The 24374-nt window shown below is 54.7% G+C and overlaps 1 protein-coding gene across 1 annotated transcript; it reads right to left on the reverse strand.

Annotated features, from left to right (window-relative positions):
• Positions 1 to 567: 567 nt before the first annotated feature.
• Ccdc13 (coiled-coil domain containing 13) lies at positions 568 to 22407 on the reverse strand. The gene is made up of 16 exons (XM_042671063.1): positions 22338 to 22407; positions 20768 to 20994; positions 19525 to 19673; positions 18159 to 18301; positions 17033 to 17104; positions 15033 to 15155; positions 13154 to 13258; positions 11143 to 11304; positions 9501 to 9677; positions 8591 to 8797; positions 6353 to 6492; positions 5185 to 5268; positions 4187 to 4309; positions 1825 to 1970; positions 1472 to 1589; positions 568 to 727 (listed from the first exon to the last, which is right to left on the reverse strand). Exons 2-16 carry the CDS (start codon positions 20986 to 20988, stop codon positions 568 to 570), a joined length of 2130 nt encoding a protein of 709 aa, XP_042526997.1. The 5' UTR covers positions 20989 to 20994; positions 22338 to 22407.
• Between the last annotated feature and the right edge of the window lie 1967 nt (positions 22408 to 24374).

The raw sequence follows: 24374 nt of genomic DNA on the forward strand, positions 1-24374 counted from the left end.
GCCTCACGGGCTTTCCCTGCCCAGGCTGGCCTCAGATCACCATCCTCCGCCCTCAGCCTCCTGAGCCGCTAGGATGACAGGTGGGAGCCGCCGGTGCTCGGCTCCCGCCTAGCTTCATTCTGAGGCCGGAATCCTCCCCTGTGAGGGCCCCTTCACCCCCAAACCCCCTGCGCTACCCTCACCCCCAGGCCCCGCCGTGTGGTGTGTCATTCCCACCCACAGTGATCCAGAGTGGGTTAGGAAAATCGCCATTATTATTACAAGTCTGGCAGAGGTTGGGGGGGGGAGGGGGAGTGTGAGGGTGGGGGCTGGCCAGTGGGTGGGCAGGGCAGGGCTGGGCTTGGGGGGGGGGGGCGTACCAGCTGCAGGGCCAAGTTCCCAGCCCTGGACACTAAGGGCTCTCCTGTAGGCCCCTGGCCCCTGGGGGAGGGAATCAAGTCTACTGGATGACAGACAGTTCCAGCGTCCAGTGGGGGGGCCAGGCCTGGGGGCTTGTCCCGCCCCTGGGGTGGGAGGCGTGGCCTCTAGTCCCTCTGTGTGGCAGATGCAAGGGCCCTGGGGCCGGGCCTAGCTCCTCTCGGCCTTCTGCTGCCTCAGGGCCTGCAGGAAGACGCCCTTGACCTGGCCCAGCGTCTCGTGGTACACGCGGAAGTCCTCCTCCTTGCCCCGTAGGGCGCTGCCCAGCGCCGCCCTCAGCATCTCGTTCTCCTCTGCCAGGATGGCCAGCCTACATCATGGATCACCAGAGAGGCCTGAGTGGGGCTGGGAAGGCGGCTCAGAAGCCCCGGGTTTGATTCCTCAGGGCCACAGGCATGGAAAAAGTCCCAAGTGGCGCTGTGGCTCAAGTGGTAGAGCGCCAGCCTTGAGCACAGAGAAGCTCAGGGACAGCGCCCAGGCCCTGAGTTCAAGTCCCAGGACTGGCAACAAAATCAAAGAGTCTCATGGACTTTCCTGCCCGAGGCTGGCTTAGAACCACGATCTTCAGATCTCAGCCTCCTGAGTAGCTGGGATGACAGGCGTGAGCCACCGGGTGCTGGGCCTGGTCCTTTCTCATTGTCCTGACTGATCTCATATAAAGGCACCTGGGCCGGGCACCGGTGGCTCACGCCTGTCATCCTAGATACTCAGGAGGCTGAGATCTGAGGATCGTGGTTCAAAGCCAGCCTGGGCAGGCAAGTCGGTGAGACTCTCATCTCCAATAAACACCAGAAAAGTAGAAGTGGCGCTGTGGCTCAAGTGGTAGAGCGCTCACCTTGGGCTGAAGAGCTGAGGGACAGCGCCCAGGCCCAGAGTTCAAGCCCCACAATGGACCAAAAAACCAAAGACAAAATCCTGCCCCACCACACCCCCCTGTAAGACCAGCCTTCTGATACAAAAGGTTCCAGGAGCACTACTGCCCACTCCTTCCCAGATATCTCTGCCCTTTCAGGAAGCAGGGGGGGGGGGCACAGTGGGGAGGAAGGGTTAGTACCTAGTGGTCAGTTCCTGGACCTGGGATTCCGCAGGTACATCCGAGAGCTCGGTGGCAGAAGACAGGTCTTTCCTCTCTCTGCTAGCTGGATTGTGTTTGGTGGTGGAGGAAGGTGCACCTGCGGGGCCACGGCAGCCACTTTGTGCCACAAGGCCAGAAACCCCCACCTGCACTCCTACCCCACCTCCAACCAGGGCTTTCTGTTTTCCTTTTCTCCTGCTGTGGCTCAAGGGGGTCAAGCGCCAGCCTTGAGCCAAAGCAGCTCAGGGACAGAGCGCAGGCCCTGAGTTCAAGTCCCAGGGCCGGCATCTCCCCCCCACCCCTTACCCCCCTCCTCCCAGGGGCCTCGCTACCTGCTTTGTTCCTGGAGGCTTTCTGCGAGGTCCGGCCGGACTCCAGGCGGTTCTTCTCCAGCCTCTGCTCCAGGACCACGGCGCGTTGCCTCTCCTCCTGGAGCCTCCGCTCAGCCTCCAGGAGTCTGCTGCTGCTCTCCTCCACCCTGGGCGGTTTACAGTGGGGGGCTGCAGGGCCAGGTTGGGGGCGCGGCCTTGCGCCCCCCCCAATCCAGGCAGCTAGCTCACTGCCATAGATCCCAGCTACCGGGGAGGCAGAGGGGGGGAGGATCACGATTTGAAGCTGGCTCTCATTCGCTTGTTTGTTGGTTCGTTCGTGTGGGTCACACAGGAACCCCGAGTTTAAAAAGACCACAACGACAAAAATCTGGGGGTTTGGGGGAGGCTGAAGGGGGGAGAGGGGAGTTTCCAAGCCCACTGGAGGTCGTGGGGAAGGAAGCCAGCTCTCTCGGCAGGAGCGGACTGCGATCTTCCTTTTCTGCGGAGCTCAGACCACGATCCTCCTGATTGTGGCTAAAGCAAAGGCAGGCTGGCCCCGACTCAGTCTCCAGGCCCGGTCTCTGCATCACCCACAATCGGCACACCCCTCTGCTTTTAGGGCCCCCGTGCCCACAGATGGAGGCCACCTGCTAATCCCGGATCATCTCCCCCTCTACGTTAGCATCCGTCACGATGGGTCCATCTGCACAAATCCTCTTTGCTCCGTAAAATCAAGTGCTCACAGACCCAGCGGCGGGCAGCACAGAGCACATGATCACAAGACCATCCCGCCGTCCCCAGGGGGAGACATTTGGACAATTACTTGGCGCTGAGACCTGAAATACACTCGTGATCCTATTTCCTTTTCCTTTCTTTCTTTGTGCCAGTCCTGGGACTTGAACCCAGGGCCTGGGCACCATCCCTGAGCTTCTTTGTGCTCAAGGCTGGTGCTCTACCACTTGAGCCACGGCGCCGCTTCTGGTTTTTTTTTTTTTCTGTGACTGTGGTACTGAGGAGCTGAAGAGCTCAGAGACGGTGCCCGGGCCCAGAGTTCAAGCCCCACAACTGACAAAAGAAACAAAAAAAAAGAATTCGTACTGGCACGAATAGCAACTCTGATCTGAGCAAATTTGCTGAGTAGCAGAAGATGATGCATAATGTATAACCTCGCTTAAAAATTTATTACAGGCTGAAAACTGAAAAACAGAAATAGAAGGCTGCTGTTACTCAGTGGAGACACAGCAGCGAATGGGAAGAAGTTGCAGCTCTTTTTTGTTCAGTCCTGGGGCTTGAACTCAGGGCCTGGGCGCTGTCCCTGAGCTTCTGGGTGGGTGCTCTACCACTTGAGCCACAGCACCACATCTGGCTTTTTCTGTATATGTGGTGCTGAGGAATTGAACCCAGGGCTTCACGCATGCTAGGCGAGCACTCTAACCACTGAACCACCTGCCCAGCCCTGAGTTTTTCTTTTCCATTCAAGGCTGGCGCTCTACCACTTGAGCCACGCCTCCACCTCAGCCTTTTTGGCTGGTTCTATTGGAAATAAGAGTCTCATGGACTTTTCCTGCCCTGGGCTGGCCTCGAACTGTGATCCTCGGCTCTCAGCCTCCTGGGTAGCTTAAGGATGGATGACCGGTGTGAGCCACCAGACGCCCAGCCTAAGAGTTCTTGCTACGAGGCTCTCTGTTGCTCTTGTCTTGCTCTGACCCTTGGACTTGTGGAAACAAACACAAAACAAAACAAAACAAACCCCAAATCTCCCTTCCACTTAATTGGGCAGAACTGGTTTCTCCGATCTTCAAAGAGTTCCACCGGATACTTGATCCCGGTGACTCTCAGCGGTGTCCTTTGTATTTTTTTTTTTTAACCCAGGGAGGAGGTCACATGGCTGAGCCACATGCTGGTCTGGGAACCTGCATTTCTTGCCAAGAAGGCCACTTGAGCAAGGAGCCCTGATTTATTTTGGCAGAGAGGTCAGCATCCTTTGGAGCTAAGCAGCTTTCCCGCAGTGCTCTTGTGTTTTTGCTTTTGCTCTTGTGGTTTTGTTTTGTGCCAGTCCTGGGGCTTGAACTCAGGGCCTTGAGCTCTTGTTTGGCTTTTTTGTTGTTGTTGTTGGTTGTGAGGCTTGAACTCTGGGCTTGGGCACTGTCTCTGAGCTCTTCAGCCCAAGGTGAGCGCTCTACCACTTGAGCCACAGCGCCACTTCTGGTTTTCTGGTGGTCCATTGGAGATCAGAGTCTCACGGACTTTCCTGCCTGGGCTGGCTTTGAACTGTGATCCTCAGATCTCAGCCTCCTGAGTAGCTGGGATGAGAGGCGTGAGCCATCAGCCCTGTATCCCCCAGCTGGGGGATGAGAGAGCTCGCGGGGTGTCCCCTGGTTACCGTTTCTGCAGGACGGTCACAAACTCCTGGAGCCGATCGCGCTCCACTTCGGTGGCCTGCCACAGGGCCTTGATCTCTGCCACCTGGGCCTGCCAGCCTTTGTGCTCTGGGGAGTCTGAGAACCTGGGGTGAAGGTGGAAGGCAGAGAGAGGAGGTCGTGAACAGCTGAAGATAACTGCTGGGAAGGTGGCTCAGTGGTTAGAGTGCTTGCCTCGCATGCAGGAAGCCCCGGGTTCAATTCCTCAGGACCACATCCACAGAAAAGGCCGGAGGTGGCACTGTGGCTCAAGTGGTAGAGCGCCCGGCCTTGAGCAAAACGAAGCTCAGGGAATGGCACCCAGGCCCTGAGTTTATTAAATAGCCCCAGGACCCCCACAAGATAAAATTCAAAGGAAGTGGGTCTGGGCGCACTGTAACTGGAGCTGACCGCCCAAGTGCAGCTCCGATGACAGAAGACGGGGTTCAGAAGCAGGGGGGACAATGCCGCCCTCTGTCCACCATTTTGGCACTGAGAACACAGGACCCATTGATTCCCTGAGGCTTCATTCTCTATCAGACACGGCCGAAGAGCCGAGCCAAGGGTATCAGTGACAGACTGGGGACTGGGATGATTTAAAAGCTCCCCCCACCCCCACCACCCCAGGTCAGGGAAGGTACTAGAAGCCAGAAGGGCCTCATGCTTCCTCTAGCCAGGTCTTCAAGGCTGAAGTCACCTGATTCCCCCTAGGACCCTCACCCCAAGTTCCTCATCTTTGTCACCCCACTTTTTATTTTTTGGTACTGCTAGTCCTGGGGTTTGAACTCGGGGCCTGGGCTGGTGCTCTACCCCTTGCACCGCTTCCGGCTTTTTTCTGGGGATGGGGTGTGGAGGAACCAAACCCAGGGCCTTCGTCCATGCTAGGCGAGCGCTCTACCATGGAGCCACCTTCCCAGCCCCCATCTTTGGGCTCTTGAGTGGAGGGGTACGGGTAGGGGGTGGGGGGGGGGCAGGTGCGTACCTGGGCGAGGTCTGGTGAGGGCTGGGCAGGGAGGGCCTGGTGAGCGCCGATTCCACCAGTGTGTGGCCGAGGCTGGACACAGAGCTGGACAAAGACGCGGCACGGGATCCGTCAGAAATGGGGGACCCGGGGTGGGGGAGCTTCTGGGGCCTCATTTCTGCATGTGAGCTCCACTTCTGGCTTTTTCTTGGGGGTGGGGGGATTGCTGGGAGATCGGTATGGCATTTGCAGGAGCCTTATTGTTGTCAGGGTCCTGACCCCAGGGGACAAAGGGCCTTTGAGCGACAGATCACTGGGTGTCTTTGAGGGTCTGAGGCCAGCCCAGAGAGGCTGTCACGCAAGCCACTGTCACCCAGCAGTGATGTGAACAAATGGCCCCGTGGGTGGGCTCTTGTTAGGGAAAAAGAGGAACAGGCTTGGGATAAGGGTTTACAAAATGGAAGGTTTTTGTCTTACAGGGGGTGTGAAGTGGGGGTGTGGGGGGGATGTGGGGGGTGTGCGTGTGTTCAAGATGGAATTACAACATGCTACTAGACTGCTCACGCAGTAGCCGAGGGTACGGAAGGGTGTATCTTGAAATGACTTGTGAACTGTTCATCTTCAATCAGCTTATGTAACTGTGTTTGAGCCTTTCACACTAGCCATTCCCAAGCGGACTGTGAACCTGAGCTCAGCCAATCGGAGCAGAGGGGCAGGGCCTGCTGCATGAGAAATAACCTACGCAAATCCAATTTCGCCATCTAGAAGCTAGCCAATTGTGAGCAGACGGAACCTGAGCTCAACCAATCCGAGCAGAGGGGCAGGGCCTGCTGCATGAGGGATAACCTATGTACATATGTTTGACCTTACTCAAACCAGCCAATCAGGAGCAGACTGTGAATATGAACTTAGCCAATCCGAGCAGAGGGGCGGGGCCTGCTGCATCAGGGATAAATAGGGGGGGCTGGCCAGCCTGCTCTGAGTCGCTTGCTTGCCTGATCTCTGACTGATGGCCGCGCCCTTCTGCGCAGAAGTAACTTTGCCTGGCTGAGGCGACTCTTGTGTTTTCCTGGCTATCACGGTGGCGATTCCAGTGGGTGGATTTATCATTGTGATCGCAGATTAATCAAACCAGACCACCCCCCCCCCGACCCTGCCAAGCCCCCCCCAACCCACCATATTCTCTTACCGGGAAGATCCCAACCGGCCGGCATGATCGCCCGAGGAGCCCGGACACTTGCTGAAGCCCTGGTCCTCCGAGACCCTGGTGTGGGCAAGGCTGACCTCAGGACCACCGGCTCCCTCGCCCAGGCCTTTATTCCGAGGATACTGCAGGGAGACAGCGTGCTCAGGGCTGGGCACAGAGGCCGGGAAGAAGTGGGGGTGGGTGGGAGCTGGGGGGGGGGGGGACTCGGATTGATTTCCGGCTTTCAGGGGATATGAAAAGGGGCTTGTTTTTTCGGGGGACCAACAAAGAGAACAAATCAGGCTGGCTAGATTGGGAGGAATGACTTGGAGGCCAATGACTTGGAGAAAGGGAGCCACAGCGCCACTTCTGGCCTTTTCTGTGTATGTGGTGCTGAGGAATCGAACCCAGGGCCTCATGCATGCGAGGCGAGCGCTCTACCACTGAGCCACCTTCCCAGCCCTCCTCTAGGGTCTCAGCTTAACTCTTACTTCCAAGTAAACTGTCCTTCTGCTCCTGCTTTTTCTCGCCTCATTATTCTATCTGGGTGGAATTCTTCGTGGAATTCTGTTATTTTAACTTTCAACTAGTTTGGCTCTTGTAGTAAAGGTCCCAAATAATTCTGTGTGTGTGTGTGCATATGCGCACACGTGCAAGTTCTAGGGCTTGAACTCAGGGCCTGGGCGCTATCCTTGAGCTCTTTTGCTCTAGGCTGGTACTCTACCACTTGTGCCACAGCCCCACTTCCGGTGTTTTTTGCTGGTTCACTGGAGATTGGAGATAAAAGAGTCTCATGGACTTTCCTACCCGGGCTGCCTTTGAACTGCAATCCTCAGAGCTAGCATCATGAGTAGCTAGGATGACAGGCGTGAGCCACCGGCGCCTAGCAAGCTGTCAACTTCGTACCCTAGTTTCTTGTGGCCTTTCCTTCAATTCTTTGTCAGATGAAGGCAACAAAACTGAAGCTTTCCCTCAAAAATGGTGTCAGAACTCCAAAGTGCAAGGACTTGAACCCGGATACAGGAAGCTGCTCTGTATCTGAGTCCCAAAGGGAGTTCAGAGCCTTGTGTTGGGCTGGACCCTGGTGGCTCACGCCTGTCATACTAGCTACTCAGGAGGCTGAGATCTGGAGGATCGCAGTTCAAGGCCAGCCTGGGGAAGGAAAGTCCATGAACCTCTCATCTCCCATGAACTGCCCCCCCCCAAAAAAAAAACCAGAAGTGGTGCTGTGGCTCAAGGTGGTAGAGCGCTGGCCTTGAGCAGAAAAAGCTCAGGGATGGAGCCCAGGCCCTGAGTTCAAGTCCTAGGACTGGCACAAAATAACAACAACAACAACAACAATAATAGTAATGGCAGGGTGGTGAAGCTGAGGAATCTCCAGCAAGGCAGGGATTACCACATGGGCCATCACATAGCCCTCTGGGGCCCTCCGCCATTCCCCTGGGGAATGACAGCTGCAGGACAAAGCAGGTGGCCCCCAGGCTGGGGGAGGGGGAGGGCGGGCCCTGGAGCCTAGGACAGCAGAAGCGGATTGTTCTGGGGTCTATCTCCGACTGTGCCGTTCAACCCCCACCCGGTGCAGCCCTGAGCTGTGAGGCTCCTTTGTCTCAGACAGCCTCCTGTGCCTGGCACAGAATTTTTCTCCCAGAAGCCACTAGTTCTCCCTCCCTCCTCCCTGCATAAGCCCCCGCCATGGGAGGGGGGGAAGTGCCATCGAGCCCCCAAAGTGTCCAGAGTGGCACCATGAGGCAAAAGAGGTGTGGGAGGCAGCCCGGGCGCTGGTGGCTCACGCCTGTCAGCCTAGCTACTCAGGATGCTGCGATCTGGAGGATTGCGGTTTGAGGCCAGCCCGGGGGTGGGGGGGGCTAGATAAGTCTGTGAGACTCTGATCTCCAAGGAATCTCCTCCCCCCACACCCTGGTCAGGAAACCGGAAGTGGCGCTGTGGCTCAAGTGGTAGAGTGCTTGCCTTGAGCTGAAGAGCTGAGGGATGGCGCCCAGGCCCAGAGTTCCGGCCCCAGCTCTATGAGCCGGCGCACTAGCTGCTCACCTGCTTGCTCAGCGGGCATGCTCGCTGCTCACCTGCTTGCTCAGCGGGCATGCTCGCTGCTCACCTGCTTGCTCAGCCGGCGCGCTCGCTGCTCACCTGCTTGCTCAGCGGGCGCGCTCCCTGCTCAACTGCTTGCTCAGCCGGCACGCTCGCTGCTCACCTGCTTGCTCAGCCGGCGTGCTCACTGCTCACCTGCTTGCTCAGCTGGCCGATCTCCAGCTCCAGCTGCCGCACCTTGTCTTCCCGCTCGGCCACCATGGCCCGCAGCTGGGCCACGAGGCTGCTGCTCCGCTGCGCCTCGCTGTTGGCCCTCTGGTCCTCGGTGTGCTGGGACTTGCGCAGTTTCTCCTCCTGGAGGCTCAGGCTGCCCAAGATCTCTTGTAACTGCTTCAGCTGCTCCTGGAGGGGGGGGGGCGGTGGGGCAGGGGTCAAGCCAGGTGCCCCCTCTTCTCCTGTCCTCAAATCCCCTCTTTTCCTGGCCAGTGGGGGCCACATTAGCTGAGGTTTCCCCCCTCTCCCGGCAGGGAGGGCAGGATCACCAAAAGAAACCGGGGCTGGGAGGGTGGCTCAGTGGTAGAGCGCTCGCCTAGCACGCAGGAAGCCCTGGGTTCAAGTCCTCAGGGCCACAGACACAGAAAAAAAGCCAGAGGGGTGCTATGGTTCAGGTGGTAGAGCGCCAGCCTTGAGCAAAAAGCAGCTCAGGGACAGTGTCTAGGCCCTGAGTTCAAGCCCTGGGACTGGCAAAAAAAAAAAAAAAAAAGTCGGATCCCACCAGGCTAGCCGGTGGCTCATGCCTGTCACCTGAGCTACTCAGGAGGCTGAGCTCTAGAGGATTGTGGTTCAAAGCCAGCCCAGGCACGGGAAGTCTGAGATCTTTTCAAGAAGTTGGATGAGGAGGTGTCCCCCAAGTGGTAGAGCACCAGCCTAGAGCACAAAGGCTCAGGGAAAGCAGCCAGGCTCTGAGTTCAAGCCCCAGGACCAGTACACACACACACACACACACACACACACACACACACACACACACACACACACACACACACACACAAACACACACACACACAGCCAACCGCTGGCCTGGCCGGAGTATCTGGCTGGGTACCATGAGCGCGTCGATGAGTTCGTCGTCATGTTTGCCCTTTTCCACCAGGGTCGCCATCTGGCTCTTGAGCGTCTTTACTTCGTTCGACAGCACCTTGTTGCGCGATTTCATGGCCTCCAGCTTCTTCTTCAGTTCCTCCAGCTCCCGCTGGAGGGCATCGCGTTCACCTGCGAGCTTCTGCGCGGTTGAAGAAAGGGAGAGAGTGAACCAGCGGGCCAGCGGCTCGCGTCTGTCATCCCAGACACTCAGGAGGCTGAGATCTAGAGGACTGCAGTTCGAGGCTGGGAAAGTCCGTGAGACTCTGATCTCCAAGGAAGCACCAGAAAACCCCAAGTAGGGGGTGTGTGGCTCCTGCCTTGTACTTGCAAGGCCCTGAGTTCAAATGTCAGGAACTGGCACGCACACACACACACACACACACACACACACACACACACACACACACACACACACACACACACAGTGTTTTAGATGCAGAAGCTAGATGTAAAATATTCCAGGAAGTGGAAATGAGGTTCACTTTCTTTTCTTTTTGTCTTGTTTGCTCTTCTGGGAGAGACAAAGGGTGAACAAAGGCAGCCCTGGTCCTCACGGGACATGATGTGGAAAATGGACTCTATAAGTTGTGGGTGGGGAACAGGAGGGAAAAACTGGGAGAGAGCGAGGGAAGAGGGGAGACATGGTCCAAAAAAAGAAATGTACGGGCTGGGAAGGTGGCTCAGTGGTAGAGTGCTTGCCTGGCATGCATGAGGCCCTGGGTTCGATTCCCTGGTGCCACATACACAGAAAAAGCTGGAAGTGGCGCTGTGGCTCAAGTGGTAGAGCGCTAGCCTTGAGCTATAGAAGCTCAGGGACAGCGCCCAGGCCCTGAGTTCAAGCCCAGGATTGGCCAAAAAAAAAAAAAGAACTTAATACATGACTTATGGAACTGTAACCCCGCTGTATATCTTTAGAATAGCAATAGTTTTTTTATTTTATTGTTTTGGTGGTGCTAGGACTTGTTTTTTTGTTTTTGTTTTTGGGTCCAGTCCTGGGGCCTGAACTCTGGGCCTGGGCGCTGTCCCTCAGCTCTTCAGCTCAAGGCTAGCACTCTGGGGTTTGAACTCAGGGCCTGGGTGCTGTCCCTAAGCCTCTTTGGTGCTCAAGGCTAGTGCTCTACCACTTGAGCCACAGCGCCACTTTGGGTTTTCTGGTGGTTCATTGGAGATAGGAGTCTCTAGGATTTTCCTGCCTGGACTGGCTTTGAATCACGATCCTCAGATCTCAGCCTCCTGAGTAGCTAGAAACACAGGTGTGAGCCACCGGTGCCCGGCCCGCCCCCCCCCCCCAAATTAAGTTATTTTAGGTACAGCATCCTCCATTTTCCAAAATGGGCCCCCAAAGTTCACTGAATGGGCTAGGGGAGACCCCAGACCCATGGCTCAAGATGGGTTGACAGGAAACCAGTGATCTACCGAGAAGAGCTGGGGTATCTTGGCTCTAAGAGCTCTAAGTGAGGGCTTTGGGGATCCTTAGCTGCCAATGGCCCTCACAAGTGGGGGTGCTGATCTGGATCTCAGTGTCTACCCCCAGTTCCTCCCCTCTCCCCCTCCCCGCCCAGCTGGCCCTCCCCCCCCCCCCCCCCCACAGGGCCTGCCCTGACCTCCCAGCTCTCCTGCTTCTCCCTTTCCAGGCTGCGGATCCTCAGCAGGTTTTTGTCCTGTGCCGACAGCTTCTTCCTGTCTTGGTAGTTGGGGGGCGCCTCGCTGGCCGTCTCCGTAGACCTGCCCTGCGTCTGCCCCAGCTGCTTCTCCAGCTCTCGGACCTGAGGGCGGTGGAGGAGGGGAACACGCACTGGTAGGCTGGGAAGGTGGCTCAGTGGTAGAGCGCTTGCCTTGCATGCATGAGGTCCTGGGTTCGATTCCTCAGCACTGCATACGCAGAAAAAGCCAGAAGTGGCGCTGTGGCTCAAGTGGTAGTGCGCTCGCCTTGAGCTGAAGAGCTGAGGGACAGCGCCCAGGCCCAGAGTTCAAGCCCCACGACCGACCAAAACTAAAACCAACACAAAACCAGATATTACGGTGTTCCTATACCATGGTGTTGGGTGGGAAGATCTGAGTTAGCCCCTTGGATCACGCCTCTAGTCCCAGCATCCCAGCTACTCGCCGAGACTATATTACTACTACTACTATTGTTATTATTAGTCAGTCCTGGGGCTTGAACTCAGGGCCTGGGCGCTGTCTCTGAGCTTCTTTTGCTCAAGGCAAACGTTCTACCACTTGAGCCACAGCACCACTTCTGGCTTTTTCTGTGGATGGGGTACTGAGGAATCGAACCCAGAGCCTCATGCAAGCACTCTACCATTGAGCCACCTTCCCAGACCTTTACTTCTTCTCTTGAGAACCATCCTTTCAGTTCATTTTCCCACCCCTTTATTGGGTGATTTGTTCTTACTATTTTTATGATTTGTGCTGGAACTGGGACTTGAACTCAGAGCCTAGGCATTGTTCCTCAGCTTTTTAAAATTTTTATTTATTTATTTTATTTTGGTTGGTTGTGGGGCTTGAACTCTGGGCCTGGGCACTGTCCCTCAGCTCTTCAGCTCAAGGCGAGCGCTCTACCACTTGAGCCACAGCGCCACTTTGGTTTTCTGGTGGTTTATTGGAGATAAGAGTCTCACGGACTTTCCTGCCTGGGCTGGCTTTGAACCGTGATCCTCAGATCTCAGCCTCCTGAGTAGCTAGGATGACAGGCGTGAGCCACTGGCGCCCACCAGCAGCTTTTTTTTATTTTTGCTCAGGACTGGTGCTCTTCCGCTTGAGCCACAGCTCAAGTGAACTCAGTGGAGTTCATGCCAGTAAACACTGACAATTCTTTTTTTTTTTTTTAATTCCCACCCTCTACCCGGAGCTGCCATTGCTGTTGATTTCCAGGATCTCATGGTAGACCCCCCCCCTCCCCAAGAATGAAGGCCATCAGAAATAATGACCCCAAAGTTCCAGGGGGTGAAAATAAATAGTATTTTAGCCATAATAATAATAATAAATCACGCGCATTCTCGCGTGTTTTTCCTGCTGAAGGGCGGGAGGGATGGGGCTCTAGCACTGCCGGCTGCTTCACGCACGCTAACAATTCTCCCCATTCACAGGTAGGAAGACTGAGGTCTGGAGAGGCCGTGGGGTGCCCGGGGTTCGCAGAGCAGGAAGAGGGAGGAAGAGAGGGAGGGCTGGGCCTCCTCTTTGCCCGTAGCTGCTGCTGGTATGTATCAAAATATTTAGGAGAGAGAGAGAAAGAGGCTAAGTTTCATTGGCTCATGAAAACTTCCAAAAGATTCCAAGTCTCTGGACCAAACTAACGGAGCAGGGGGTGGAGAGAGGGAGAAGAATCCAAATACAACAGACTCGCAGATTTCCAGAAACTTGTGTGTGGGGGGGGGGCGGTGTGGGGGGGGAATTCCAACCAAAGAGCTTGGCGTTGTTTCCGTTGCCAGTGCCTGGCATGGGGGTGGGTGTGACACGTGTGTTTGTTCGTGAAGTGAGCAAATTAAAAGCAGGCTGGGCTGGGGAGATACTATGTGTCTCTGCTATGTGTTCTGCAGGTTTTCTACCCCCCCCCCCCCACACACACACAGAGCAAGCCCTGTACTCAGGGCCGCCTGCCGGCCAGCTGCTCACCTTGCCCTGCAGAACAAGGATCTGCTGGGCCCGGCCCCGCCAGGCCCCGGGCGACCACAGGAGCTGTTGAATGTTGACGTCCTCGCCAACTTCGCTGACCAGAACCTGCAGGGGAGCAAGGTGTTCGGTGTGGCTGAGACAGACAGACAGAGCCAGAGACAGGGAGGAGAGAGAGACAGAAAGGAGAGACAGACAGACAGACAGATACAGAGGGGAAAGAGTGACAGAGACAAGAGAGACAGACAGAAAGGCAAGAAAGAGGGCTGGGAAGGTGGCTCAGTGGTAGAGCGCTTGCCTTGCATGCCTGAGGCCCTGGGTTCGATTCCTCAGCACCACAGAAGCAGAAAGAAAAAAGCCGGAAGTGGCGCTGTGGCTCAAGTGGTAGAGCGCTAGCCTTGAGGTGAAGAGCTGAGGGACAGCACCCAGGCCCAGAGTTCAGACCCCATGACCGGACCCCCCCCCCCAAAAAAAAAAAAAACAGAGAGGAGGGAGAGACAGAGACAGAGAGGAGAGACAGAACAGGGAGGGGAGTCATCCAAGAGTCAATGCTGGGTGCGGGGCTCCTGGAAGGCCCCAGCCTTCACGCCCTCTGCTCCCCCTCCCCCTCCTAGCCTTAGAGGCAGGGCCTCCACAGGCCAGCCTCCGACGCTTTCCCAGGCCAGCTCTCCCTTGGGGAAAGACGAGACCGTCACCTCCACCATCTCCTAAGTGATATTTAGAGTATCCAAGGAGTGGCCAGCAGGGCCCAGCCCGGGCCCCTCCCTCGCCTGCCCACCCACCTTCCCTCCCTCCCTCCCTCCTCTCCTCTCTCTCTTTTCGGTGTTGCTACTGGGGCTTAAATGCAAGGGTCTCGCACTTTTGCCTTTTTTTTTGCTCAATGCTGGTGCTCTAATGCTGGAGCCAACACTCCACTTCTGAATTTTTGTTTTTGTTCTGGCAGTTTGTTGAAGATCAGTCTCTCGGAACGTGTCTGCCTGCACCGGCCTCCAATCACAATCCTCAGACCGCAGCCTCCGGAGCTGGGAGGACAGGTGTGAGCCAGTGGTATCCAGCTGGGACCTCTTTGCTCCTGATGTGTTGGGCCTTGCTTGGATCATGCAAGTTTCCAACGTCTGCTGCTGCTTTCAGCCTGGTCCGTGAGACACTTATCTTCCATGGAACCACCAGAAAACCAGAAGTGGTGCTGTGGCTCAGGTGGTAGAGCGCCCGCCTTGAGCAAAAAGCAGCTCAGGGACAGTGCCCAGGCCCTGAGTTCAAGCCCTACGACCGACAAAAGAAAACCCAACAGCAGTGCATTCCAGCTTTGTCCCCTGGGCGCCTTGGAAGCCGGGGCTTGGATTCCCACCTGGCAAGCTAAGTCTCTGGCCCTTGTGTCCACAGTAGAACATTGTTCTGGAACTCTTGGCGCGTCTGAGTGGTTCTAGCAGAGGAGGTGGATGCCAGAGGATCCACTGTGTCCGTACAAATCAACCACCACGCAGCTGGGCCCTGCTGGGCCTGTGCCCCAAGTCTGAGCATTTTTTTTTCCCTTTGGAAGGAGTCTTTTTGTTGCTGTTTTGGGTGCAGGTCCCGGGGCTTGAACCCATGGCCTGGGATCTGTCCCTGAGCTTCTTTCGCGCAAGGCGAGCGCTCTTGAACCCCAGCGCCACTTTCCGGTTTCTTGGTGGTTCATGGGTGATCAGAGTCTCACTGTTCTTTTCTGGCCCCCTCCACCCCCCTTAATCGGGGGCGCTGGCTTGAGAACCAAGATCCTCTGGATCTCAGCCTCCTGAGTAGCTGGGATGGTGGGCTCGGAACCCAGAGTTGGGGATGGGGGGTGGGGGGGGTGGGATTGGAGGCAGCCAGACAAGAAATCCCAAGCCCTGCCTTGGTAAAGAACCTTCTGGGTCATCCGCAGCTCCTGCCTCATGGACTGGATTTGGTTCCGCAGTTCGCTCATCTTCAGGTTGGTGGCAGCCAGCTTTTCCTGCAGTGCCTTGACCTCTGGAGTCTCTAGTTGTGGCTATGGGGGGGGGGGGGGGAGGGGGGAAGGGGGGAGGGAGAGGGGGAGGGAGGGGCAGGACAGGAAGTGAGGTCACCGGCTGCCTTGACAGTAGTGATCATCATAAGGTCTCCTGTCCCGTCGCCAACCCAGGCCTTGACATGGAGAACATGGAACGAATCTGTGCCCGTCCTGGGACTTGAACTCAAGGCCTCAGCCTGCTGTCCCTGAGCTTTGTTTTGTTTGCATCCAAGGCTGGTTGGTGCTCTACCACTTGAACCACAGCCCCGTTTCCAGCTTTCTTTTTTTGAGGGGGTGGTTCATTGGAGATTAAAAGAGTCTCGTGGAGCGGGGGCGCTGCTGGCTCAATGCCTGTCATCCTAGCTACTCGCGAGGCTGAGATCTGGAGGATCATGGTTTGAGGCCAGCCTGGGCAGGAAAAGTTCCGTGAGACTCTTCTCTCCAATGAACCATCAGAAAATCAGAAGTGGCGCTGTGGCTCAACGTGGTAGAGCACTCGCCTTGTGTACAAAGAGGCTGGGGGACAGCGCCCCAGGCCCTGAGTTCAAGTCCCACGATGTACACACACACACACACACACACACATGCGTGCTTTTATTTGTGTATTATTTATTTTTCCTGTGGCTGCTTCTCCTTCCCTCTTCCTTTGTCCGGCATGGATGGATGGGCCTAGACTAACAATCTCTGAGTACGGCTGAGGGTGAGGAGATACCTCATATCAAGAGTATGGCTCCAGTAAGGTAGGTATTTCTGTAGTACCAGACTGAAGGGGTGGGGGTGGTGGGTAAGCTGACTCAGCCTGTTCTACTTCGCAGCTCTCTTGCTGCTGCTGCTCAGAGTGAAATTCCAGAGGCTTCTATGGTGGGCTGTTTTCTTTGGGGAAGGGCGGGGGAGATGGAGAAGAGTGGGGAAAATTCCAGAAATGCAATCTGTTGGGGAGCTCAGATCTCAGGCCTGAGAAAATGCCAGCCTCAGGGAGCAGGGGAAGAGATGCAGCATGCTCTGGAATTTGGCCTAAGAGGCTTGAGACCAGAAAAGGGCCTTGGGCGCCAGGCATCTGGGCGTAGCTAGCTGGGCCTGTGCCCTGCATGGTGTGCCAAAGAAAATAGCATTTCTCTTTTTCTTTTTGCCAGTCCTGGGGCTTGAACTCAGGGTCTGGGCGCTGTCCCTGAGCTCTTCAGCTCTAGGCAAGCGCTGTACCACTTTTGAGCCATATATATGGCGCCACTTCCGGTTTTCTGGTGGTTTGTTGGAGAGAAGTAGTCTCATGGCTTTTCCTTGCCCGGGCTGGCTTGGCACCACGATCCTCCGGCTCTCAGCCTCCTGAGTAGCTGGGATGATAGGCGTGAGTCACTGGATTCTGCCTGTACTTTTTAGGGGTTCAAGTTCCTTTTCCCTCCTGGGATCTAGGGTATAGTCATTCAGTCTATAGCCACAGAAAGGTCTAGAGCTTTCTCTGCACCATTCTTCCTGGAAGCCCTTCCAGTCTTTCTTCTCCAGGGCCTGCTTTGAGTCCCTGTACCATAGGACTTAAATCCTCAGCCGGGCGCCAGTGGCTCCCGGCTTTCATCCTAGCTACTCTGGAGGCTGAGATCTGAGGATCGCAGTTCAAAGCCAGCCCGGGCAGGAAAGTCCGTGAGACTCTTCTCTCCAATGAACCAGCAAAACACCAAAAGCTAGCAGTGGCTCAAGTGGTAGAGCACCAGCCTTGAGTGGAAAAAGCGTTCAGGCGGCTCCAAGGTGTCAGACAAGAGGCCCTGGCTCATCAGCGGGGTACAGGGGGCCCCAAAGGGGCTCTAGCTGCAGGAGGCGGGGATGGGGGTGGGGCTCCAGGTGCTTTCTCTCCCAGAGGTTCCAGAACAAAAGAGAATGCATACCTGGGCCTTCAATGGCTTGGCATCTTCCTCCTTTGTCTTCTTGGTTGGCAGCTGGGCCCGGGCTGCCAGCAGCTGGAAAAGCAAACCTGGCATTTCATATTTCACGATGTTAGGCAAAGGCCCAGCGCCGCCCCATAACCCCAGCCCCTTACCCCCAACTTCTCACTTTTCTTGGGATGGTTCATGGGAGAATCTGCTGGGGCTGGGAGAGGGTTTCATCCATTGTCTGTCTCCATTCCCCAACCTCATGCTAACACTAAGGACCCCGCGAGGTGCTTATAGCTTGAGAAACAGCCATGCACCGAGCCGCACTCTGTCCCTACCCCCCCCCCCCCAGCCCCTACCCCCTGAGAGTTCTAGAAACACAGGGAAGGATGTACTTGAGGTTGTAGAGGTGCTAAGCCTGCTGTAAGCAGGGAAACTGAGGCTGTAATGACTCCTTCCTTCCTTCCTCCTCCATCTTTTTCTCTTTCTTCCTTTCTTCTTCTCTTCCCTTTCCCTCCTCTTCCCTTTCTCCCTCCCTCCTTCCTTCTCTTTCTCTATTTCTTTCTTCTCTTCCCTTTTTCTCTCCCTCCCTCCCTCCCTCCTCTCCTCCCTCCCTCCCTTCCTTCTTTCCTTCCTTCCTTCCTCCCTCCCTCCCTCCCTTCCTCTTTCTTCTCTTTCCTCTTTCCCTCCCCCTTTCCTTTCTCTTCCCTCTCTCCCTTTCTTTTCTTTCCTTTTTTGGTCGGTCATGGGGCTTGAACTCTGGGCCTGGGCGCTGTCCCTCAGCTCTTCAGCTCAAGGCAAGCGCTCTACCACTTGAGCCACAGCGCCACTTCCGGTTTTCTGGTGGTTTATTGGAGATAAGAATCTCATGGCCTTTCCTGACCGGGCTGGCTTTGAACTACGATCCTCAGATCTCAGCCTCCTGAGGAGCTAGGATGACAGGCGGGAGCCACCAGCGCCTGGCTGGGCCTTATATACTCTTGCTTGGCTTTTTTCCTCAAGGCTGGCGCTTTGCCACCTGAGCCACACTTCCACTAATAGCCTTTTGCTGGTTCATTGGCGATGAGAGTCACATGGACATTCCTGCCCAGGCTGGCTTCAAACTCCCAGGTCCCCTTGGGAAGAGGCAGCAGGCCCTCACCTCCCGCTCCAGCTCCTGGATGCGGCCACTCAGCTGCTTCACCCGGGTCTTCGCTCCTTCAGACTCTGCCATCAGCACCCGGTTCTTTTTGGACAGCTCAATGATTTTGGTGGCAACCACATCTCCAGCCATACTGGAAGTCCCTACAACCAGAGAGGGATGGTGAGGCCAATAGGAAATCCAGCCTGCTCATCAACTCCAGGTCTACAGCTCTATATTATATTATTGTTATTATTATTGCTGGTCTTGGGGATTGAACTCAGGGCCTGGATTCTGGCCCAGTGTCTCTTGGTGCTCAAAGCAAGCGCTCTACCACTTGAGCCACAGCACCACTTCCGGTTTTGAGTGGTTCACTGGACATAAGAGTCTCACAGGGAATTTTCTGCCTGGCCTGGCTTGGAACCACAATCCTCAGATCTCAGCCTTCTGAGTAGCGAGGATGGCAGGCGTGGGCCACCAGCACCCGGTCATCCTTGGAACTTTCTAGGCCTGCTTGACTTTGAGCTTTGCCCGGGAGTGAGCACTGGCAGACGCTGGTGCAGCTGATCTCATGCTCTTCTGGCCAGCTGGTGGCTCATAGAAAGCAGCCAGGCAGGGGACCAGGGGAACAGAGGTGGCCAGGCCTCGCTACGCCCCCGATGTTTGAGCTAAATCCAGTGCTGCTAAGATCTTAGGCCTGATTGTTTATTCCAGACTTTTTTTTTTATATTTTTGGTGGGGAGACAAAATAGATCCCAATGTAATTGCACATGCTCATCTAGCAAATATTTAAGTGTGTTTCTACCACGTGTGTGTGTGTGTGTGTGTGTGTGTGTGTGTGTGTGTGTGTGTGCTGATCCTGGGGCTTGAACTCAAGGCTTTTTTTGCTCAAGGCTAGCACTCTACCACTTGAGCCACAGCTCAAGTTTTGTTTTTGTTTTTTTCAGTTGTTCATTGGAGACAGGAATCTCAAACCTAGTGCCGATGGCTCCCGCCTGTCATCCTAACTCCTCAGGAGGCTGAGATCAGAGGATCTAGGTTCAAAGCCAGCCTGGGCAGGAAAAGCCGTGAGACTTTTCTCTCCTATGAACCACTAGAAAACCAGAAGTGGCGCTGTGGCTCAAGTGGTAGAGCGCTTGCCTTGAGCTGAAGAGCTCAGAGACAGCGCCCAGGCCCAGAGTTCGAGTCCCATGACTGACAATAAACAAAATAAATAAATAAATAAATAAATGAATGAAACTGGGCTGGACAGAGGTGAACACAGCTAACCCCTTGCTCTGTCTCTTGGATCCTTGCTTTCTGGTCTCAACATGGCTGCTGCGGACAAGCCATTTGGGCTTGGGGGGGGTGTCGGTGGGGGGAGGTGGTAACATCATGGCGGAGCTACCTGTGAGGGCCAATCTGTCCTCTTCAATTTTCTTTTTGAGGTGCTGAATCTCAAAGTCCCTCTCTTTCAGCAGCTTGTACAGTCGTCCGTTCTCGTCCACCGCCTCCCTGAGCTCCTCCCGCAGCTGCTGGATCTCATCTTCCAACACCCTGCACAAGCAAAGGGTCCCAACACATCCCTGGGATTGTGTCCCAGGCCTCCCTGCCTAGGTTTGGTTTGCGATGTCCAGACTGGCCACTAGGGGGAGATCGCGGCGCGTTGTTAGCCCTTGTGGAAATGTAATAATAAAAAATCCTTCACTGTAGAACTAGCGTGAGCTAAGCTAACCAGATTTCTGCCCAGCAGTCAGAGGGGAAAGACGATCCGAGCAACACTGTTTATTCGCTGACTTTGAGAGAGCTATGACATTTCCCAACTGGGGCAGGCAAGCTGGTGGCTCACGCCTGTCATCCCAGCTACTCGGGAGGCCAAGATCTAGGGGATAGCGGTTCGAAGCCAGCCTGGGCAGAAAAGTCTGGGAGACTCCTATCTCCAATAAACTACTTAAAAGAGCCAGAAGTGGTGCTGTGGCTCAGATGGTAGAGCACTAGCCTTGAGCACAAAGAGACACAGGCCCTGAGTTCAAGCCCCAGGACTGACAAAAAAAAAATCACTTTTGAGGGAAAGCACATGAAGAGACAGCATAGTCAAAAACAAAAACAAAAACAAAACCCCCAAATGTACTAATTTACCTGACTTACAAAATGGTAATCTCTTTGTACAACACTGTCATAATACCAATAAAACTATATTACATTTCTTTTTTTTTGGGGTCCAGTGGTGGGGTCTGAACTCTGGGCCTGGGCGCTGTCCCTCAGCTCTTCAGCTCAAGGCTAGCACTCTACCACTTGAGCCACGGCGCCACTTCTGGCTTTTTTTCTTTTTGCTTATGTGATGCTAGGGAATGGAACCCAGGGCCTCATGCATGCTAGGCAAGCGCTCTACCACTGAGCCACCTTCCCAGCCCCCTATATTACATTTTTTAAAGTCCACTTTTTTTTTCTTGCTGGTCCAGGGATTTGAACTCAGGGTCTCGGCACCATCCCTGAGTTTCTTTTGCTCAAGGCTAGTGCCCTACCACTTGAGCCACAGCACCACTTCTGGCTTTTTCTGCATTTATGGCACTGAGGAATCGAACCAGGGCTTCATGCATGCGCTCTACCACTAAGCCACCTTCCCAGCCCCTGTTGGGCCTGGTTTTTACCTCTGTTCAAAGATGCTCTTGAGATTCTGCTCGTCTGTTTGGAGGAAGCTGAGGCCATCCGGGATCTCCAAGGTCTCTTTTGGATCCTCTGCTGGGCTTTGATGGCTCATCTCCTTTTCCTTCTTTTTCTCCATCTGCTTCTGTAGCCTGCGATGCTGTAGCTCCTGCATCGCCTTGAACTGGAGCCTCAAAATATCCTGGGAGTTCTCCTCTGTGGTCATCTTGCCCTTAAGAGTCAGAAGAGAAGTCTGGGGCAAAACTCCACACCAAGTGCTTAGCACCAAAAACCCCCCCCGGTTTGCAGCTCCAGCCTGGAGTTTCTTGCTAAGGTCTGCACATGTGTCCATGCAGAGGTTTGGAGGCTCCTCCCTCACCCCCAACTTCATTCCTCTACAAGCCAAAGCCAGGTCCCAGTAGCTCATGCCTGTCATCCTAGCTACGCAGGAGGCTGAGATGTGAGGATCATGTTTTGAGGCCAGCCTGGGCCAGGAAAGTCCATGAAACTCTTTTTTTTTTTTTTGGGTCCGGTCACGGGGCCTGAACTCTGGGCCTGGGCACTGACCTTCAGCTCTTCAGCTCAAGGCTAGTGCTCTACCACTTGAGCCACAGCGCCACTTCCGGCTTTTTTCTTTTTGCTTATGTGGTGCTGAGGAATCGAACCCAGAGCCTCATGAATGCAACCCAAGCACTCTACCACTGAGCCACCTTCCCAGCCCCTCCATGAAACTCTTTATGTTCATGTATCAGCAAAGAGCCAGACGTGGAGCTGTGGCTCAAATGGTAGAGTGCCAGCCTTCAGTGAAATGCCAAGGAAGAGGGCGAGGCCCTGAGTTCAAGCCCCAGTAGAGGTACACACAAAAATGCACACATACACACACACACACACACACACACACACAATTATGTTCTTTTTTGGTGGGTCATGGCTCTTTTGGCTCAAGGCTGGCGCTCTACCACTTTGAACCACAGCACCACTTTCCAGTGGAAGTGGACGACCACTTTTCTGGTGGTTCATGGGAGATGAGAGTCTCGCCAGACTTTCCTGGGGCTGGTTTTGAACCACGACCCTCCGGATCTCAGCCTCCTGAGTAGCTAGCATGACAGGCATTGAGCCACGGGGTGGATTGGGCTCAAAATTATCATTATTTTCCAATTCCCAGTAACAGGAGGTCCACTCTGTCCCCCCATGGCAGGAAGAAAGACCCCTCCGTACCTCCCCTCCTCCATTCTCCATCAAGACACCAAGAGGAGGCCTCTGCAGGAGGCCTAGGGGATGGTGTGGGGAGCCAGCCTGGAGGCCAGGGCTGGGAGTGGGGTTGGCCACGTCTGGTGGTCCAGCATCCCCACCCCCCACCCCTGCCCAGCCTCTGCTCGGTGCTTGGCTGTTACAGCTCGGGTGGCCCCGAGTTCGAGTCCAGCCGCCGACCGGAACTTCGGGGCAGGCTGTGCGTCCGGCCCTCAGACACCTCACTTCCGCCTTGCGGGGCGGGGGGGGGGGAGGGAGGGGGGAGCGTGTGGGGGGGTGAGGGGGGGACACCCCCTGGGGGATCCCCCCCTCCCCGGGACTTACAGCTGCGACCTCCCCGCGTCTCGCTCTCGATTTTTTAAGTCTTACGATTTTGGCGGGAGCGGCGTCGGCGTTCTCCAACCAACCCCCCCTCAACCTCGTCGCCGCCGCCGCCGCCGCCGCCGCGCGCTGCCCCTGGCAACCGTCTCCCAGGCAACGCGCCACGCCCCTCCGGCGACGTCAGCGCGGCGACGCACGGACACAGCCAGCCCCGCCCCTGGAGACCGGTTGCCAGGCAACGCGTCCCGCCCACCCACCCACCCCCCCCTCCGGCGACGTCAGCGCGGCGACGCACGGCGGCCGAGGAGGCCCACGCAGGCGGGCGCGGCGCGGATCCGCGGCCGAGGCGGGGGACGTCGGGCCCGCAAGGACGCGATGACCTTGAGACGAGCTGTTTTAGAAGTTTGGCGGATCCCACAGGAGAGTCGGCCGTGCGCGTCGCACGGTAAACGCCAGAGGAGTTGGAACGGGGCTGAGGTCACCTTGACTGCAGCCGCCCCGTGTCCTCCCGCCATTCCATTCATACTGTATTTACTTATGCATGTTATGCTGCGTGCCTGCACTGTGCAATACGGTACATTTCATACTGTATTTTGTATAGTAATTATGCACTATATTATATAGTATTTTTATATACATTTATATACTAAATAATAGTCTAATAGTTATAGACTATATTAGTCTATTTTATATATGTACTTATATGCTAAATAATAGTATTCATATACTATATTATGTACCTTATGTATATTTTATATTATATACTATATCATTGTGTTTTTTATATATTTACATGCTATATAATATAGGATGTATGCGGGGCGCAGGTGGCTCACGCCTGTCATCCTAGCTACTCAGGAGGCTGAGAGCTGAGGATCGCCCGGGGAGGTACATCCGTGAGACATCTTATCTCCAATAAGCCACCAGAAAACCAGAAGTGGTGCTGTGGCTCAAGGGGTAGAGCGCTCGCCTGGAGCTGAAGAGCTGAGGGATGACGCCCAGGCCCAGAGTTCAAGCCCCATGACTGGCAAAAAACAGTATGTATACTATGTTATATATCTATGAACTATATTAGTGTATTTTATATATGTGTATTTTATATATATTTATGTACTATATAATATAGTATATTTTATATAATACATACTAGTGTATTTTATGTTATATATTTATATACTATATGATGTATATTTTTCATATTACAATATGTACTAGTGTATTATATATTATATAATACATATCTATATGCTATATTATATATTTTATGTATTATTTTGTTACAATACTAAAGTATATTTTATTTATTTATTTTTTTTGGTCGGCCGTGGGGCTTGAACTCTGGGCCTGGGTGCTGTCCCTCAGCTCTTCAGCTCAAGGCGAGCGCTCTACCACTTGAGCTACAGCGCCACTTCCGGTTTTCTGGTGGTTTATTGGAGATAGGAGTCTCACGGTCTCTCCTGCCCGGGCTGGCTTTGAACTGTGATCCTCAGATCTCAGCCTCCTGAGTAGCTAGGATTACAGGCGTGAGCCACCAGCGCCCGGCTAAAGTATATTTTATAATATATTTTATATGTTTATATATTTTTTATTACCTTTAATAATTCTACATGCTGGTGGCTCAAGTGGTAGAGTGTCAGTCTTGAGCAAAAGAAGCTCAGGGACAGCGCCCAGACTTGAGTTCAAGCCCCAGGACCTCAAAGAATAAAATAAAATTGCTGTTCAAAAAGCGAGACTCTTCAACATGGCAGTCTGAGAGTACAATGCCTCTTGATCATTCTCCTCCATTCCTTCCAACCCATCTCCTCTATTTTCTGTCTTCTTTTGTCACTCATGGGACTTGAACTCATGGCCTGGATACTGTCCCTGTGCTCTTTCACTGAAAGCTAGCCTTCTACCACTTTGAGCCACAGCGCCACTTCGTTTTCCAGTGGTTCCTTGGAGATAAGAGTCTCATGGACTTTCCTGCCTGGGCTGGCATGGAACCGTGATCCTCAGGTCTCAGCCTCCTGAGTAGTTAGGATGATAGATGTGAGCCACCTG

Source organism: Dipodomys spectabilis, unplaced genomic scaffold, assembly GCF_019054845.1.
Source record: "Dipodomys spectabilis isolate Male_0828 unplaced genomic scaffold, ASM1905484v1 ptg000595l, whole genome shotgun sequence".
Classification (NCBI taxonomy): domain Eukaryota; kingdom Metazoa; phylum Chordata; class Mammalia; order Rodentia; family Heteromyidae; genus Dipodomys; species Dipodomys spectabilis.

What these genes read in the sequence shown, in the direction of transcription:
- Ccdc13 (XM_042671063.1), bottom strand. Translation starts at nt 20,988, where the DNA reads ATGACCACAGAGGAGAACTCCCAGGATATTTTGAGGCTCCAGTTCAAG. An exon ending in AGCCTCCAGGAACAAAGCAG is followed by an intron (nt 1,590 to 1,824) that starts GTAGCGAGGCCC and finishes GTGGCCCCGCAG; the next exon opens with GTGCACCTTCCTCCACCACC. An exon ending in GTCCAGGAACTGACCACTAG is followed by an intron (nt 728 to 1,471) that starts GTACTAACCCTT and finishes TCCATGATGTAG; the next exon opens with GCTGGCCATCCTGGCAGAGG.